Source organism: Labeo rohita, chromosome 9 (genome assembly GCF_022985175.1).
Source record: "Labeo rohita strain BAU-BD-2019 chromosome 9, IGBB_LRoh.1.0, whole genome shotgun sequence".
NCBI lineage: Eukaryota > Metazoa > Chordata > Actinopteri > Cypriniformes > Cyprinidae > Labeo > Labeo rohita.
Window position 1 is genome coordinate 24685296 of NC_066877.1, and position 20634 is coordinate 24705929.

The 20634-nt window shown below is 35.1% G+C and overlaps 1 protein-coding gene across 5 annotated transcripts in view; it reads left to right on the forward strand.

Moving 5' to 3' along the window:
- The window catches only part of lrp1bb (low density lipoprotein receptor-related protein 1Bb), a 355559-nt gene that overhangs the window by 112040 nt on the left and 222885 nt on the right, over positions 1–20634 (forward strand). For all 5 annotated transcript variants that reach the window (XR_007828439.1, XM_051119357.1, XM_051119358.1 and 2 more), the window contains one exon: positions 4206–4343. Coding sequence is in view for 4 of the 5 variants with exons in the window: in XM_051119357.1 (XP_050975314.1) it covers positions 4206–4343 (138 nt within the window). In the remaining variant the exon portion in view is untranslated. The remainder of the gene's footprint in view (positions 1–4205; positions 4344–20634) is intronic.

Below are 20634 nucleotides of genomic sequence, written 5' to 3' on the forward strand. Positions count from 1 at the left end.
TGTCTATCACACTGTAACCATGTATTTTAAAGCTAAATTGGTTTAAACTTCTGATATAGGGTTTTCCGAATGCACACATTTGAACCACGTGCACAGAAAGCAGCTGTCACACGTCATGTGAGTACTAAACTTCTCTTTTATGTCTTATTGCACTTTAACTGTCAAATACATACAAGTTTATGTCAAAAACACACAGGAGTTACAAAAGCATGGTTATATTATATCTGCATGGCAGCAGCGTAATATACAGTAAATAAATCAATAAATACACCGCTCTCTTGTGTCCCCTGAGGCTGGGACTCTAAATAGTGTTTTGTGCTTGTCTTTGCAGCCAACAACAGAACAGTTGGCTTTCCTTGAACTTTTCCCATGACGTTAGAACTGGAACACTGAAAACACGATGGTGGCGTGGGTGAAAAAACATGCAGATTAAGAGGTGGCAATATTATAATAAGTTCCCCTTTCTACGTCACAGGGGGAGCGAAATCTGAGTGGCTTGTTTTTTCACATGCTTGCAGAAAAAGGCTTACCAAAACAAAGTTACTGGGATGTCCTTTTTCACATTTTCTACGTTGGTAGATGCACTGGGGACCTGATTACTTAAACATGAAAAAACACAGAAAAAGTCTGATTTTGATGATATGTTACCTTTAATGATGGATTTGTTTCTTAAAACACATAGCTTTTCACTTTACAAAATCTGTAAGTTAAAATGCCAAAGGCATAAATGTAAACAACATATTCACTATAGACTGTTACTCATCTCCAATGCTTTTTTTTTAGTTTGACAGTTCTCCATGCAGCACGACAAGCATGTGTTTTCCGCCTCCACTTTCATGAGTCTTCTCATGATGGAGGATGTTTCACCACGAGTGCTATCTGCCTTCTAATTCGGTACAGGGTGAAGAGAAATAATTTCCTATCATCCCTCAACTGCACAGACGCCATCTGTGTTATCCAGCACGGTGCATCTGAAACTCCTGAATATTCATCTCTCCCTCTCATCTGATTAGATTAGTCCCCAATCAGTTTGTGAGTGGAATGATTCTGTATTTGACAATGCAGTTTTATTAGGATAATCACAGTTTGTCACAGCCTCTCACTCGGCTGCGTTAACAGAGCAATGCATGTGACATGAGCCCCTCAATTGTTTTGCTGCTGTATTTACTCATGAATAATGGAAAAGCGCCTCATGAATGCATAATTAAAGAGATGTTTGCCAGTATATCTGTAGAGTTTTAATTGAAAATTAGCATGGCTATTAATCAACATATTTGGGGCCCAAAATCCCTCTGACACTGTATTTGCGGAGCCGTGTGTGTATGTACGTATGTATGGCCGAGGATTGAAACAAATGACTTTTAATTGAAAAGCCTGTCCTGTATCTTCTCCTCCAGGTCTCTGAAGAAAAGCCACGAGGTTGCGAGGTTGATTAGCTTGCCTTTTGTACTCCGGTTTGAAATATGAGTATGCAAAGTTAAGGTCACTTACATTTGACTTTCCCTGATTTAGAATATCCTTGGGGCTCGGAAAGAGGCGGTCCAGAAAAGAAAAAAAAAATTTCGGCACATTTCCGTGACCGAGAAAATGGAAAGCGTCTGTGAGAACAATGAGATGCTTTTGTGAAATGAGAAAAGCCTAAATGTGCATCAACGGGTAAATCATACGCCTGTTATATGTTAAGGGATGACGATCCCCCATTAAACGACCCCCTTAATTACAGCTTCATTTTATCTTATGAAGTCTAAATGAAAGCTGATGGATAACCTCGACTCTTCCGGAGGATGTTTTCAGTGGTGTAGGATCAGAGCTTGGAGGAAACTGGGACTCCGGAGATTTGTAAGAGGTCCTGTCACACGAGCTATAAATCTCACGCTAAGTGGCTGTGTTGCAGTTATGGTAATTGATACCAATGTAGTTAAGGTGCAATGTGACATATTCACAGTGTGCGAGATGGAAGTCGATGTTTCACTTAGACGTGTTTTATGTGTTCTTGTGGCTGCTCAAGCAGATGAGGGTCACCTATGTGCCTCATGAATCTTTAAACAGCTGCTTGGTGCAGCCATGTCAATAGATATCTCTGAGGCTTTGGCTCCGTCTCTCTCTTTCATTCTCTCTCTCTCTCTTTCACTCGTTTTCTTTCTCTCACACACAGAGTGATTCAGAATAGCTTAGCAGCGTAGCCTACATGTGAATGTCTGTTTACTGTACAGAGTAACACCTTCATGTAAACACATTTGCATTTGTGGCTGCATTTACAGACTGTTGATGTATTTTTTAATGGAGAAAAGGGCTATTTAAAGCAGTGCTATCATTTACTCTATAAAGCCTGTGTTAGTGAACTTCATTGTTTATCTTGAGTACTATCTTTGTAAATTTCTGAATAATGTTGTTTCTGCAGGGTTTTTGCATGCTTATGGCTGAATATTCATTCTAATTATTGCATGGTATTTAGTTATTTGTTAAATTAATATTATTATTTTTGCTATATATTCAGAATTCAAAACTTAATTTATGTAGAACGTGTTTAAAATTGTTTTACAAACCTATTACATTTCATTGTGCACGTGCATTATTTTGATCGGAAATACAGTAAAACAACATTTTAAACATTTAAAATAGCTATTTTCTACTTTCAAGTATTTGATATTTGATTTGGTGCTCAAGTAACATTATTATCATCAGTTTTGTGAACTTTTTGTTTCAGTTTAAAATAAAATAAATGAATAAAATTAAGTCTTATTATTCTAATATGCTGATTTGGATATGCATTTATTATTATTAGCAATGTTGTAAAAAGGTTTTTCTGCTTAATTTTTGTGAAAATCATGAATAAAAGGTTATAATTTAAAACATTTTGTTAATATTTATTTTAAATGAATTATGGAAGCTTGTTTCTTCAGAAATTATTCCATTATGCTGATTTGATGCTCAGTAACATCAGTTTTTCAGTTCAATTATTCATCAGTTATCATTATTTTTCTGCTTAATATTTTTGTGAAAACCATGCAACTTTTTTTCAGTATAAAATAAAACAAAATAAATGTACATGTCTTTTGAGACTAGGGTATATTTAAATTATAATTAAATTATGGAAGCTTGTAAAATAAAATAAAATAAAATTCAATTCAATAAAAACTAGGGTATTTTACATTAATTTTACATATTTTTATTAATATTTTTGTGAAAACCATGATACTTTTTTCTGTGTAAACTAAACTAAAATAATTAAATTAAATTATATAATAATTTAATAAAATAAAATAAAATAAAATAAAATAAGTCTTAAGAAATCATTCTAATATGCTGATTTGGTGCTCAAGTAACATTTATCATTATCATCAATGTTGTGAACGTTTTTTTCTGCTTAATATTTTTGTGAAAACCATGATACTTTTTTCAGTGTAAAATAAAATAAAATAAAATAAAATAAAATAAAAGGTCTTTTGAGAGTATGGTGATTTTAAAAAATTGGTCATATTTATTCTAATTAAATTCTGAAAGTTTGTAAAATTAAATAAAATAAGTCTTAAGAAATCATTTTAATATGCTGATTTGGTGCTCAAGTAACATTTATTATTATCATCAATGTTGTGAATGTTTTTTTCTGCTTAATATTTTTGTGAAATCCATAATACTATTTTACTCTAACTTTTGATAAATGTAATCTATCTTTGCATATTAGTAATAATTAGGTATAGTAATAATTAGTAACTTCTACTGTTACTATTTCTACTTTAAAACAAATACTAGTTGCTTAAAGGGTTTCTGCAACCTCATTGCAATGCAAAACTTTACTTTTACAGTAAGAGATGTATTGGCTTTAAGTTGCTAATTAAATTAGCATTCATTAGGACAGAAAAGAGGAAGGACAAATTGAAAATGAGAAACCTGTAACCATTCAATTAGCATTTCTCTTAAAGAACCACAGACAGGAAATGGTGCTGAAGAAAAGTTTGCCACAAAATGAAATCAGTGAGGCCGGCAGTGCATTTAAGCTGAATTCAATCAACTGGATTGTTTCCCATTTTCATTTGCATCCCTCAAAGCTTAGCAAATTAAAGCAAGTGACATTTGTCTGAACCACGTAGATTTGCATGAAACTGTCTTAGCAGTTATTAAAGTAATTCCTGACGATCCAGTGAAAGTTTTTGCAAAATTACTCCAGACGTGTATGTAAACCATCATTCTATTCTTTTCTTTAGGCAAGGTGGAGGTGATAGTCAGATGTCCTCTAAATCACATACAGTGCATCGGGACGAGAAAGTGCATTCACTTCAACAAGCTCTGTAATGGGGCGAAAGACTGTGAGGACGGTTTTGACGAAGGAGTCCACTGTCGAGGTGAGTACAGAAAATTGCTGGATATTAACTATGCTGATAGTTCATTTTCATCTGTCAATATCAATAAGCTCACTGTTTGGAGGCAAGCAGCATTTATATCGCTGCATACCTTTACGTAAATTGGTTTTCCGCTAATGGAAGGCGACCAGGTGAATGACGCCGCAGGTGTGATGTTGGACACAATCCGCTCTTGTTCACAATCATCCAAGCCACAATAACGAGCAGGTGGAGCCACCTGGACTCTGTGATATGACAATACCGACTCAGCGGTTGGCATTGGGTGGATGCCCGTTAGTAGAGGCGGCACACCTCAGGCTGGCCAAGAGTGCGACCTTTGGTGAACTGGAAGAGTGTGGCACCCAGCTGGGCAGTGCCAGGAGCAGCTGATCCTGCCCTTTGATCCAGAGCCTGGCTGAAAACAGGCCAGTGACCCATATAAACAACACCAGATTATAATGTCAGGTGGATTGCAGGGGTTTCCTGCAGGGTTGGATCAACAACATGTTTTTCTAGACTTGAGACACTGGTGGAAGAATAATAATTACTTTTGTATTTGCCTGAGAAATGTGACTTGTGTAGGCTACATGCTGTTAGGTTTGAACAGGCCCGGCGTCAAGGGCTTAGCCCCCCCAGCAATGATCTGAAGGACCGACCCCTTCACCCCGGAATACGATTTTAAACGCGGAAAGCTAAACCGAAGGCAATTTCAACCGAGGGGTACCGCTCAGATCTGATTTGTGCCACCTCAGATTCTATTTGACCCACTCCAACCCCCCAAAACTGGTCGATTTTAACCATTCGATGCAGACAATCACCAGTGTATTTAAACTTTTTAAACCACTAAATTCTATCGTGCTTTTGCGCCTTGTCTGGCACTGAGCCAAATAGACATGCTCTGTGCTTTTAGCCTATATCACAACGATTCAGTGTTTTCAACCACAAAAAAAATAATGTTTCAAACATTTAAATGAATTACTAGCAAAAAAGACATTTGTTAAATACACACTGATGTTTGTGAGTTTGTTAATGCACTGCTGTGTAAGGAAAGCGATTAAGTTAATTCATCAATTAAAATCTGATGACGTATTTTATTTATGTAGAATACCCCATACCCCATAATCCCCCCCAAACACCCACCATTACCCCCCCTGCGAAGTCCCCCTGGGTCGCATGTCCTGGCTCCGGGACTGGGTTCGAATACAGAGTTGAATCTAAAAGGTTTTTATTTAGTTAGTTAGTTAGTTAGTTAGGTAAGTTAAGAAGCCTGTTTTAGACTTTTTTTCTTGCAATTCTGAGAGAGAGAAAAGAAGAATTCTGGGAATTTCTTGCGATTCACGGTTCTGTTTATGTCTTACAATTCTGAGATTAAATGTCACGGAGTTGTAAGATATAAACTCAGAATTGTGAAATAAAAAAGCCGCAATTACCTTTGTTTATGCCGTAGAAACAAGCTTTTGTAATTTATTTACAGTAGGCCTAAATATTAACAAATGTAAATTTACACTAGTCCCAGAAGATTTTATTTTATTTTAAACATTTTTATCATTTTTTTTTTTTTTGCAGAAACAAAGTTCCATAATATATTTATAAGTATTAAGAAAAAAATTCATATTCTCAGAAGACATGTAAATGTATTTTGTTTTATTTTTTACATTGTGTTTCTTATTATTTTATTGCTAAAACAAGCTTCCATAATGCATTTATAATAAATTATCCATATATATATATATATATATATATATATATATATACTTTTTTTTAAATAAAATGTATTTTTGATATTTTTTTTTAATAAAATTATGGGTTTTTTTTATACTGAAAAAAAGTATCATGCTTTTCACAAAAATATTAAGCAGAAAAACCATTCACAACATTGGTGATAATAATAGATGTTACTTGTGCACCAAATTAGCATATTAGTATGATTTCTAAAGATGTACTTTTTAATGTAATTTAATTTTATTTTATTTTACAGGCTTCCTTAATTAAATTGGAATAAATATTAACAAAAAAGTAAAATTATAATAGTTTCAAAAGACATTTAAATTTATTTTATTTTATTTAAAATTGTATTTAAAATTGTATTTTATTTTATACTTAAAAAAAGTATCATGGTTTTCACAAAAATATTAAGCAGATAGACAGATTAGACTAGTCTCAGAAGACATTTTATTTAAAATTGTATTTAAAATTGTATTTATTTTATTTTATTTTATTTTATTTTATTTTATTTTATTTTATTTTATTTTATTTTATTTTATACTGAAAAAAGTATCATGCTTTTCACAAAAATTGTAAGCAGAAGACATACTTTTTTATTTTTATTTTATTTCATTTTATTTCATTTCATTTCATTTCATTTTTTTATTTTACAGGCTTCCATAATTGAATTAGAATAAATATCATATAAATTATTATCATATAAAAATTCATATCATCTTATAGAAATTATCATAGTCTCAAAAGACCTGTAATTTAATTTAATTTATTTATTTATTTTTTAAAGTATAATGGTTTTCACAAAAATATTAAGCAGATAGATAGATTAAACCAGTCTCAAAAGACATATGCATTTTATTTTATTTTATTTTTTATTTTAAATATTTAAGATGAATTATTTCTAGGTTTTGGAAATGTTATTAAATGCTAAATTGAAGCATTTTCACTAGAGAACTTCTACTCTACGTAAATTCGCTTCAAATGGTATTTCCTCTCACAGAAACAGTGGAATGGTGCCTGTTTTTGCATTGCATTCATTGGTATATAAAAATGCCAGAATTATTTGTATTACCCTTTGCCACCATATTAGCTCATTCCTCATGAGCCAGACCTCACTTTTCAGGTTTATCTGCCCTAAAGGAAGGGCTAACCTCAAAACATCTTTCTCTGACAGAAGAACCAATCGCCTTCCAGCGCGAGGAAAGAGATTGGTCTAGTTCAGTGGGCAGAAAGATTAAGGTTTTGACTTGACGTATTGCAGATAAAGAGAGAGGTGCTCAGAGCCTGAAGTGATGTATCACAGAAAGTTATCCTTGGGTGTTAGGAAGCATTAAGAGACATTATGTTCATTGTTCTCCTCCTCCATTTGTTTGTTTTTAGATACAGCTAATTAAGCAACGAGTGCCTGGGGCAATAAATCCTTTTTTTCATTCCACTCTTGCTCAGTTTGCAGACTTCTGGGTTGCCGTTTATAACACTGCAGTCATAGCACAAATGTTCCCTTTTTCAAACACCTTCGTTCTGTTTAGGTTTTCACCTCCAAATTGATGTTTTTGCAGCTTGTTGGCAAGGAAAATTACATTAGTTTTTAAACCGCATGCAGATGTTAGTAATGATACGTAAGGCGGATTCACAGGTTACGCAGAAGTGGAACGTCTAGACGTGTTTTTGTTGGTGATTTAACCGTCTGCTGAAGTAAGCAACACAGTATACTTCATCAAAGAGGCTAATTGAATGAGTAAGCACCGGCCACTGAAGAGTTCGGGCCGGGACATTGGACATGTGTTTCCAGCCACACACCTGCAGATGGGAGGAAATGAGGTCACCGCGGAGAAGTTGGAGCATGGCAGCTGGGTCTCCGCTGAAACTTTCCCTCCCCCTCCTGTAATGAATATACATAATGAATCCCAGGAGGGCATTACACAAAACTGTGCCCATATGGAAGACAAAGACAGCATTTTATTTCACCTTCACACACTTCGGCAATTCTTTATTTTAATGATTGTCCTTCAGTGGAGTGGAGATTTTCAGAGATGGCATGAAAAACTTTTTTCAGCTTCTTCTTTTCTTTTTTTCTTTTCCACCACCTGGCTGCCTCTTTTTCACTGTGCAAAATCTCTCTCCTCTCAGCCAGCACAGATACTTGACAGGTGGAGATGAGAAGAGGGCACATTTGAATTTAGAAGCTCTTAGGTGGAATTTTCAGAAGTTCCGCACAAGCTGTGAGCGTGTGGCAAGAAAAGTGTCTATGGCGACAACATTTGGTCATAGTTACATGTGGTTATGTATATAAGGTCTTGCAAAGCGAGTGTCAAGGACCTTTTTGACTCTTCTCTTTCAGTTAGCACAGGTTTTATACATATTTTTTTTGGAACCAAGTAATCGTAGGCTTTATTGAGTGTGTTTACATGTACGTTCTTCACATAATTACTCACCTTCATCAGTGTTGCCAAGTCCGCAGTTTTACCGCAGCATTGGGCTATTTTAACACTGTTGCCGTGGTTTGAAGCAACTCCAAAAACGTATTATTTAGCCTCTGGAATGCTAATTTTACCCAGGGAATCCCACCAAAAATGTGTATTTTATCCCTTGAACCCCTTTTGAGTAGCAATTGGGAGGGTTTTGATGTAAAACCCAGGCAACTCTGACCCTCATGTTGTTCCAAACCAGTCTGTAAATTTTATTTTATTTTATTTTATTTTATTTTATACATTGTGTTTCTCATTATTTTATTGCTGAAACAAGCTTAATTAATTTATAATAAATATTAGCAAAAGTTTTTAAAATTAGACTGGTCTCAAAATATTTGTAAATGTATTATTTTATTTTCCTTTATTTTATTTTATTTTATTTTATTTTATTTCATTTCATTTTATTAAGTGCTGGCGATGGAAATTTGCCAGATATTGACTTTAAAATCAAATAAAAACAGAAAAACAGTTAAAAAATAGTTAAAAATCTTCTGCAAATAAGATTATTCTCATTATTTTATTGTTGAAACAAGCTAACATAATTTATTTAAATTGAATATTAACAAAAATTTTCAAATTAGACTGGTCTCAAAATAACTGTAAATTTTATGTTATTTTATTTTAAATATTTAAGATTAATTATTTCTAGTTTTTGGAAATGTTATTAAAAATGCTAATTTGAAGTATTTTCACTATAGAACTTTTACTTTTGGATCCCACTGCAAATTCACTTCCCGTTTCTGAAAAATAATATGATGTGTTTTTTGTTGTTGTTGTTTTTTTTTTTTGTTGTTTTTGTTTGCCTTACTGAATGTTGTATCCTGTCAGCAATAACCTGTCGGTGGGCTTTTTTTATTACTGTCAGTTTAAGTGTTGGCAATGCATATTTTCCAGATATTGATTTGAAAATCAAATAAAAACAGAAAAACAGTTAAAAGAATAGTTTAAAATCTTCTGCAAATAAGATTCTTTTCATTATTTTATTGTTGAAACAAGCTTACCTGTCAGTGGGCTTTTTTGATTACTGTCAGTTTAAGTGCCGGCGATGCAGTGTTGAAATTCAAATAAAAACTGGGGGAAAAAAAAAAGAGATTAGTTAAAATCTTCTGCAAATAACTTTATTAACTTTCTAAAGTGTCAAATTAAGTAGACAAGACAAGTCCAAAGACGCTTATAATAACTGGATTTCGCAACATCAAGACTGTGCCTGCCAGTGTTGCCAAGTCCGTGGTTTTCCCACGGAATTGGGCTACTTTAACACTGTTGCCGCGGGTTGTTTTTCATGTCTGCAGTTTGAAGTGACCCCAATAATGGAATGGTAATTTTACCAGGGGAACAAAAAAAACAAAACAAAACGGGATTTTACCCCCAGAATGAGATTTTTAACAGGTGACCCCCTTCAAAATGCAATTAGGCTACTTTTGAGTAGCAATTGGGTGGGTTTTGTTGTGAAAATCTGGCAACCCTGGCGCCTGTGCCCTCACTCACAATTCTCTCAAGCCTCTTTCACTCAGCAATTATTTTCATACCACGGATGATAAATATTCTGGCAGTCTGTCTAAACCTAATTACACACATAGACACTCATATGAGGAGTTTTAAACTGCAAATTGGTCATTCAGAGAACAAATTTTATTTTTGAACATGGAAAATTTACCAAGGTCCAGATCTCGGTGACCTCATAGCTGGCTAAGACTGTGCTACCAACCACAGATAGTGTTTTGTGTAGAGGAAGAGAAGAAATATTGCAAAATGTTTTCTCACCTCATGCAGTCATAGAACAAATGGTACAGTGGTAGAAACTAGTAACAGCAATTATTATTATTATTATTATTATTATTATAGTGAGTGATTTCAAACTGGTTAGGTTAGAAGCAAGCTAATATCAGAACAAATTTCATTTGCATTGCCTTTAAGCTGAAATGCAATAACAAATGAACACCCTTAGGTAATTTCATCGATTGTGCTAGTTATGTGCTTGTATTATGTTCAGTCATTAAAAAGCAGCTCATGATTCCTTTTCTCAAAAGCAATTACATACCAATTAGAGTAATTACAGAAGTAAAAAATAAAAAAAATAAGAAGAAAGCTTAGAGAAAGTCTCTTTCAGTATAGAGGAAGTCTCTTCACAGCCCTGAAATGTGATTACAGAAATAATTCTCCATACGTGTTGTACATTAAAACCGCCTGCTTACTGTTGTACGGTTTTGATCTACCATTTGATCCACTGGGATGCTTCTCTCCCGCTTAAAGCAGAAACAAATCTATCTATCCATGCTTAAAGACACGCAAAGCAATTAACCAGCATTCAAAGTTTGTTTTATTGATGTCTAGTTCAATTTGATAATATTTCAGTACCAGTCAAAAGTTTGGGGTCAGCAAAATTTGTAAAATGTTTTTTAAAGTAGTTTCTTACACTCCCCAAAGTGCGCATTTATTTAGTTAAGAATGCAGTAATGCAGTAAATTTTATTTTATTTTATAATTTAATTTAATTTAATTTAATTTAATTTAATTTAACTTTTTATTTTATTGTATTTTATTTTTAATTGCCAAAGCTGAATTTCTAGCAGCCATTACTCCAGTCTTCAGTGTCACATGATTCTTCAGAAATTATTCTAATATGTTGATTTGGTGTGCAAGAAACATTACTATCAATATAAAAAACAGTTATATTATTATTATTATTTATTTATTTTTTATTTTTTTTAAGGTTTATTTAATGAATAGCATTTATTTGAAATGAAATAAATGCTGAATAAAAGTATTTATTTAATTATTTTATATATATATATTTTTTTTTAAACCCAAACTTTTGAACCGTAGTGTATGTATGGTATAAATTCTATTTATAGTCACAATATTGATGCTACCCTCCAAAGACAACTTTGTTAATTAATTCTTTTACTCAACAAAAACCTGATTGAAAGTAAATGAGCAAATGTGCACATCAGCAGGCATTAGCTTGTCGTAAGTGAAATGAGCATTTGCATAGTTGTACAAATTTGGGGACGCCATTGTTAATAGATAACGCTGCTTTTGCGAAGTAATGAAAAACCATGTCACAGATGTACCTTCCCTCCCTCTCTTTGCCTCTCAACAGCATTCAATTATTTCACTTGATTAACTTTTAATTTCCAACAATTCATATAAACAAACAAACAGTATCCCCCAGGGTCAGGACAGCGGCGGTAACAACGGTGCAAATATAAATATCCACAAATGCAGTGCAAGCCATTTCCTGCTTTCTCTTCAGTTTAAAGAAAAGTGGAGTGCATTCACCTACACATAAGCTATTAGCATATTTATTGAATTTGTTTGGTGTAATGATATGGAATATCATCCAGAGCGCATTAAGCGTTCCCCTCGCTTGCTGCTGGTCATTTTCAGATGAAACCGATAATGCCGTACAGTATGTGGCCGTTCGCTGTTGTTTGAAGACGGCTCATATTGTTAGTCTCAGTAGGTCACGCACCTTTCATTACCAGGCTACCATAAATGTGAAAGTCAAGTACCTCATTTGAATAGTATAATGACAGGGTAGCACTCAGTGTTCCTTTGGGGATAGTCCTAAAATGTAGGGTCAAATTTGTGCAATAACAAGCAATCACCGTTGACTTTTTGACCTGTCTGAGTTCATAAAGGCATAGGCTAACTCTGGAGGATTAACCCTGAAACTAGTGCGTCTTAATCCAGGATCCTTCGCTCGTTTTCAGTCTCATAGTCTGATTATTTTTACTAATAGGATTATCTAGAGGAGAAGGAACAGTCTTTTTGGTAATGACCGCAGCATAGCTGGCTTGCTAAATATCCTTATGGTTATTACTTTTTATGGCATGATTTTTTGTGGTGTTTTAAACTGAAGAAATTGAAATCTTGTACAGAGCATGTGACATGTTAAATGCCAACACTGAAAATCAATCAGTAATTAAAAAAAAGAGTTGACGTAGAAACTATTTTCTCTCCGAAATTGCTAAATGACAAGTAGCACATTAAAATAGACATGAAATATTGAAGTAGAAAAACAATCTTTGTTTCATTTGCAACTTTTTGACAGTAAATGCTTGAGAATTTAACAAGTTGAACTCTAGTGTGACTGACTTACAGCTTCTGAACATGCCAGTCTTTTTGCATCCGTGTTTCTTTTTGCATGTGCTTCTCTGTTTATACTGTATCTTCTGAATCATCTGTCAAATCATTACCTTTTGTAATGTTTTGAAATAACCCATTACAATCTGGCGACATCAAATCCAATTACAGCGTTATTTTTTTCTTTGCAGGAAGGGAGGTTTAAAAATGTATTGAGATGCTAAATGATTTACTCTGATGCTTCTGTCTCGCATATTTACGGGAATTTTCATCACATGTTTGAATACAAAAGATAATTCATAATGCTAATTGCATCTGAGACAGATAGATAGATTTCAGATATACAATGCATTTATTGTAATGCAATTATGGAAATGATGTGTGCATTTTTTATACACACAAAGCACTCTTGATAAATATGGCATTTATCAGGAATGCATGAATTCGGATACATACTGTGTGAACTTTAATTTTGTCAAGAGAGTACCATTTTTAACAAATCGAATTCCTCTCAGAGAAGCAGGCCTATGGCATGCTTATTAAACACTATTGCTTCTCCAATGACCATGGCTTGTGCAAAGATCAGCATCTTAATTTGGTCCCAGATTAATTAGGGGGCCCTGAAAGCCAAGCAAAGGATTGGATTAAGACAGACCTTGGAGAAACAAAGGCCACGAAGGTCTCCAGAGCTGGCCTGTAATTAATCCATATGGGGAAGTAAAATTACAGACTTCTGCTGCTCTTTCTTTTCACTCATGTTCATGTTTGTGTGGGTGGGGTAATAAGTAGTTTTCAGGCCATCTGTGTATCACTTCAATAGAAGAAAGAATCTTCTCTAAGTTATTGATAAGAATAACAACTTCATGTGTTTTGCACCCACACAGAGTTTCTATTCTATCATTCATAGGTTTAATTTGTTGTTCTCTGAGTTCTTTTGAGCCTCTCATTGAAATGAATAATAGTTGGAGATGTGATCTGGTAGGCAATGCATAAAAATGCATAGACGAGGCTACATTTTCAGCAGTCGTTGCCTAATGTCACATGATCTTTCAGAAATGATTCTAATATGCTGATATGGTGCTCAAGATACATTATCATGGTTGAAATCAGTTAACTATTTTTGTTGTGATAGAATTTTTAGGATTCATATATGAATAGAAAGTTACTTTCAGTTTTGATCTATTATAATATGCACAAATGTCTCTTTAGAGTGGCTAAACATAGAGGGGCAGACACATACAGTTGAGGTCAAAAGTTTACATACACCTTGCAGAATCTGCAAAATGTTAATTAATAAGAGGGATCATACTAAATGCATGTTATTGTTTATTTAGTACTGATTTGAATAATATTTTTTCTCATAGAAGACGTTTACATATAGAGACGTGTTCTTCAGAAGAATCCTTCAGGTCCCACAAATTCATTTTTGTGTAATTTAACCCTTTCCAACAATGACTGTATAATTTTGAGATCCATCTTTTCACACTGAGAACAGCTGAGGGACTCATGTGCAACTATTATGCTCTTTGATGCTTTAGAAGGAAACAAAATGCATTAAGAGACGAGGGGTGAAAATTTTATTATTCTGTCTTCTGGGAAACATGTAAGTATCTTCTGTAGCTTCTGAAGGGCAGTACTAAATAAATAAAAAAGATATTTTGGAAAAATAAGAAAAATGTACACATCTTCATTCTGTTCAAAAGTTTACACCCCTGCATTGTTTTTCTGGAACATCAGTGAGTGTTTGAACCTTCTGTAATAGTTGCATATGAGTCCCTTAGTTGTTCTCTGTGTGAAAAGATTGATCATATATCATATAGTCATTGTTGGAAAGGGTTTAAATACACAAAAATGCTGAAAACCCAAAGAATTTGTGGGACCTGAAGAATCAAGTGTATGCAAACTTTTGAACGGGGTCATTTTTATAAATTCAACTATTATTTACTCTTGTGGACTATATGTAAATGTCTTTTATGTTAAATATCTTATCCAGGTCACTACTAAATAAAACATAACATGCATTTTGTATAATCCCTCTTATTTTGGTCAAATAATTAAAGGTGCAATAGGAGATCTTGGAAAATGCAAACTTTAGCCTGATAGCACCGAAAGCGAACATCCCACACTCCTGGCAAATCGCCGTCCAAAGTCACGCCTCCCGAATACACACAGACTAGACGACCAGAGACAGCATTACTACAATAATACATTGTAACACTGAGTTAAAATGTTCAGCAGCCCAAATAGGAAAACTGTATGGTGCTAATAATGCATGGCAGACGAGAAGATGGCAGATTTTTCCAGAGTGTATTGAAACAGCTCACGCGTCGATACACTCTACACAAGCATGCATCCAAATCAGGTCACAAACAGAAAGGAAATATATAAAATAAAGAGAGACAGATACGGGTAGAGCGAGTCATCTCTTCACCTTTCCAGAACGTACAGATACACGTTATGCACGTGCACAGTTGTCAGTCTGCCACAAAACTACTGTAAATGCTCTAGTGGCCATTACGTAATGTTCGGACCGAGCGTTTTGATTGGACAAACATTTCTTGGTCCTACACCTTCCACATGATTATATAAATACATATAAATACATTTAGACCACTTAACTTAATGACTGCTATCGTGATGTGAAGAGACTTTCAATCAGCATAACAAAAAATGTTACTGAAATAAAGACAATCACCTATTGCACCTTTAACATTTTGAAGATTCTGCAAGGTGTATATAAACATTTGACCTCAACTGTGAATCAGTGCCTACAGATAATGACAGAAATGTCCCTTTAAGCGACTTGTTTGCATTTTGGACCTTTTATTTGATCTTTTTTTGAATTTTATTCTATTTTCCAAAGCCACAGGATGTTGTCACCTAGGGCAAAAAGTGAGCCAGGACTCCCACTGATCTCTGTTTTTCAAGGCCTTTAAAGTTAGTATCTGTCCTTGACATTTTTCTGTAAAAGTTTTAAAGAAAGGGTCCCTTAAAAGGAGACAGTTCCCGCTTGGCTGGGCCAGGGAGTCAACGGCTTACTGGTGGCCCCTCATGTGGCAGCGTACTTTGACCTCGAGGACAGTTTGTGATGCACAAGGGGAGGCTGGCTCAGCACAGGAGAGACGTGATGCTGGATTTATGGCAGCGGTGACAGGGCACAATAAGCATCAAGTGCGCCTCGTCACGCGCTGCCAGCAGCATTCCGTTATCACGCCCCTCCTGTGGTGAGCCTTCATGTGGGCCGGGGCGACAGTGATAGGAGGGAAGGCGGACCCTCTGAAGGTTTACTTCTGATGGCCCTGAATTCTCCAGTAAAAAAAGCTATTTTCTTAAAAATGTTCTTTATTCCACTAAAATGATTCTAAAGACAAAATATTTGAAAATATTTTGAAATAATGTGTCTCCTTCACTTATAATTGCATGGATTATTCATATTTATACGCGCAGCAGAACTTAATTTCCTTCAAATTCCCAACATGCATATTCACATGAATTTGTTCTTAACTCCGTTCTAATGTTAATGAATTTGGAGTATTTTAAATGAGCAACTGTGTGCCAGAGGTTAGTTTTTTGCATAAAACACATCCAAACCAGTGGCATATAAAGGCTTTCCACAAAACTCTCCTATATCACCTTAAGTCACTCTCAGCAAACACATCACACTCTTTAAAACAGGGGTGTCAAACTCCAGTCCTGGAGGGCCGCAGCCCTGCAGAGTTTAGATGCAACCCTAATTAAACACACCTGATCCAACTAATCAAGTCCTTCTGGCTTAATTGAAAACTGCATAGTATGTGTGTTGGAGCAAGGTTGTAACAAAACTCTGCAGGGCTGCGGCCCTCCAGGAACTGAGTTTGACACCCCTGCTTTAAAAAGACAAATTGTTGCCTAAGAGACTTGTAGAAAGTTCTTCAAGTAATGCTGCTATCCTCAAAACCAGCCCTAACACAACAAACACCTATAAAAACAGACCTAGGTTGCAGGCCTCTTATTAGTCAGCTTTACATAGACTGATTTTTTATGCATTTCTTATAAATGTAGAATAAATTTTAGTTTTGAAAGTTATTGATGAATCATGTTTTGTGCATGCACCATAAGTGAATGTTCTTAAAAATCAATATAAATAACCTCTTAAAGTTAGGACAACTTGACTTAATTCCCCAAAGGTAAGATTTTTACTGAATGTATTGGTTTATGTAAAGGTGACATATAATGAAAATCTGACTTTTTACGTATTAAGTGCTATAATCAGGTTCCTGGTGCATCTACCAACCCAGAAAACGTGAAAAACGACAACCTAGTAACTTTGTTTAGTTCAGCTTTTTCCACTGCAAAGGTTTGAGCAAAGCATGCTAACTGTTTTGTTGTTGAATGCACAGACAAGGACAGAACCTTATTTAGAGTCCCAGCCTTGGAGGATACAAGAAAGCAGTGGATTTTTTATTTATGTACTGTATATTATGCTGCTGCCACACAGATCTAAGATAAACATGCAATTTCTTTCCCAGCTGTTTACCTTCACAGACATAACCGACTGTTTTTGTAACTCCTGTGTGTTTTTTATCATAAACTTGTGTGTATTTGACAGTTTAAGAACAATAAGACTTGAAAGAGAACTTAGTTTAGTACTCACATGCCTTATGACAGCCACTTTCTGTGCACATGCTTCGGATGTGTGCACTCAGAAAAGCCTGTATCAAAAGATTAAGCTACTATGGTTTAAAACGCATAATTTCAGTGCGATAGACATGACAATCAAAACCAAACAGCTGCTTTTAATTGAATACCTAAGAGACAAGCTGTAAAAGCACAGCCCTATTATGGAAAAGGGGGTGGGAAGCAGCAACTCATTTGCTTTTAAAGAGACATACACTTAAACTTCACAGACACATTCTGGGGGCCTAGGTTTATATTACACTATGTAAATAGGGGCAAATATTAAACAAGCTGTATAACGCTAGCTATGTATAATGCTTATTACTATAACTAGGGACATGTTGAAAATGTGAACTATGATTGGTCATGATTATGCATGATGTAACATTTTGCTGAATTTAAAAGAACTGCACACACACACACACACACACACACACACATATCTGGTTTATTATCTTTGTGGGGACTCTCCATAGGTGCAATGGTTTTTATACTCTCCACACTGTATTTTCTATCCCCTTACCCTAACCCTACCCCTAAACCTAACCCTTACAGAAAACTTTCTGCATTTTTACTTTCTCAAAAAAACTCATTCTGTATGATTTATAAGCTTTTGTACCCATGGGGACCTCAAGCCAGTCCCCACAATGTCAAAAATTTCAGGTTTTACTATCCTTGTGGGGACATTTGGTCCCCACAATGTAGCAAAAACAAGTACACACATACACCACACACACACACACACACTCCAGCAGAGACCTTGTTTTTAATGTAATAAATTGTAATTTTAACCAGGACATGTTCACACACACTGTTATACAGGCACATTTGCTCTAGAAAATGCATAAGAAAGACAGAATGAGTGAAAGTGAATGCAACATTTGCAGAATGCAAATGAATGCAACAGACCGCTCTACCTTAGAGATGTCTCTTTAAAAATAACTATCTAAAATAAATGGTGCATTAAAAACACAACAAGTGTTGAACTCACAGCAAAACTCACAATCTGCGTGCTTATTATGATTTTTACAGTAATCTGCAGACATGTTTCAGGTGTTTTTTTATTACATTCAAATGCAAGTCTTCATTAAAAACTGGGCTACAATCAGATAATACCAAAGCCTTTCATTTTCTTCTTAAAGGAGAACTCCACTTCCAGAACAACAATTTACAGATAGTTTACTCACCCCCTTGTCATCTATGATGTTCATGTTTTTGTTTCTTCAGTCGTAAAGAAATTATGTTTTTTGAGGAAAACATTTCAGCATTTTTCCCCTTATAATGGACTGATATGGTGCCCTGATTTCCAAAATGCAGTTTAAATGCGGCTTCAAACGATCCCAAATGCGTTTGTAAACAATTCCAGTCGAGGAAGAAGGGTCTTATCTAGCGAAACGACCGGTTATTTACATAAAAAAAAATACAATTTAAATGCTTTTTATTCTCAAACACTTGTCTTGCCTTGCAGTCTTTGAACTCTGTGTACTCTGGCTCAAGACAGTTATGTCGAAAAACTCAGACCGTATTTTCTCCCTCAACTTCATAAATCATTTCAAAATCATCCTACATCATTGCAGAAGTACCAACCCAGTCTTTGCAAAGTGAACATGCAAAAAAGATCAAACACTCTTAACAAAAAAGGTAAAACAGTGATATAGGACGATTTTGAAGTTGAGGGAGAACATGAGATGGGAGTTTTTCAACATACCCTAACGGTCATGAACCGGAACAAAAACAGTCCAGGCAGAGTAAGACAAGACAAGCGTTTGGCATTAAAAAGTATATAAATTGTATTATTTCTATGTAAATACCCAATCGTTTCGCTAGATAAGACCCTTCTTCCTCGGCTGGGATCGTTTACAACTGCATTTGGGATCGTTTGAAGCCGCATTTAAACTGCATTTTAGAAGTTCAAAATCAGGGCACCATATCAGTCCATTATATGGAGAAAAATCTTGAAATGTTTTCCTCATAAAACAATTTCTTTACGACTGAAGAAAGAAAGACATGAACATCATGGATGAAAAGGGGGTGAGTAAATTATTTGTAAATTGTTGTTCTGGAAGTGGAGTTCTCCTTTAAAGGGGTTATCGGATGCCCATTTTCCACAAGCTGATATGATTCGTTGAGGTCTTAATGAGATGTCTATAACTTACTTTGGTTACAATTTTTCAGTAGTAGTGTAAAAAAACACCCTTTTTACCTTTTTCAGAGTGAGCCATTTTCTTGCATTTGCCTTTAAATGCTAATGAGTTCTGCTCGCCCCGCCCCTCCCTTCTGTGGGGTGACGAACCCTTCTGTTTGCTTTAGCCGCATTTAGCTGTGAAACTTGCTAACTAGCACATTACTAAGAAAGGCTAAAGATGCATAAACACCCTTATACTCACTTCTGCTGAAGGTCAAGCTGGATCACAATTGATTCGCGCAAACATAGACGCATGTATGTAAATCGGTGTGACATCACACAGACAAGATGCTGAGAATAGCTTGATTTGAAAAAGATTTTTAAAAATACCACTTTAAGTAAGAAAAAAATCCAACCTTTCAAAAATCTATTTTTGGTAGACTATCCCTTCAAAGATGCGTTGTACATGTGTCACATAATTCTGTTTTAATGCTGATCTCGCTCTGATATGGATTCTCTGTACTTTTCTGTGACTTCCTAGCAAAGCCATGACATTTTTCAGCATCAGCGCAAGACATTGTTGTGAATATCCGTCTGTCTGGCTACGTGTCGGGTCATGAGAGCGTGCTGATGTTTGAAAGCAGATATAAGGATTAGTCCTGGGGATCTGTCAGCCTACCGTCTCGTTGCTTCGCTTGGCCTTTTGTCTCCAAAAAGCAGGTTGCATCCAATAAAAAAAGTTCATGAATGCAGCTGCAGAGTTATAGGGTATGAATAGCAAGATCAGAGCTTAAACTAGTGTTCCTTTTCAGGACTATCAAAACACAGCAGGTCCTACAGGTGCCGTATAGGCGATTTTAGTTTAACTACACTCAGTCTCTCAACAAAACCCCAACCTCCAATCAGTCTGTCAACCCCATGTCAATAACCCGAATGTTTGGAATTACAGACAGAAAGCATTTCTGATTGGCTAAAAATGCATCAGCCTCTCTCCTGACATTTTTGTTGTTTACAGAGCCGAGGGCTGTCACAGCGACAGGTGTGATTTCTCTAGACACCTATTTCAGTGATATCTGTCAGGTATAGGGGCATTTTATAAAAAAAAAAGTTTACAGCAGAATTTTTAAATCTGTGCTTTGCCTTCTATGAGTTAACTTGTTTCATGCTAACATTTGCAGTGAATAGTGTTGATTAACCATTGAAATAAACTGCTATGCTAGTCGGCAATTATG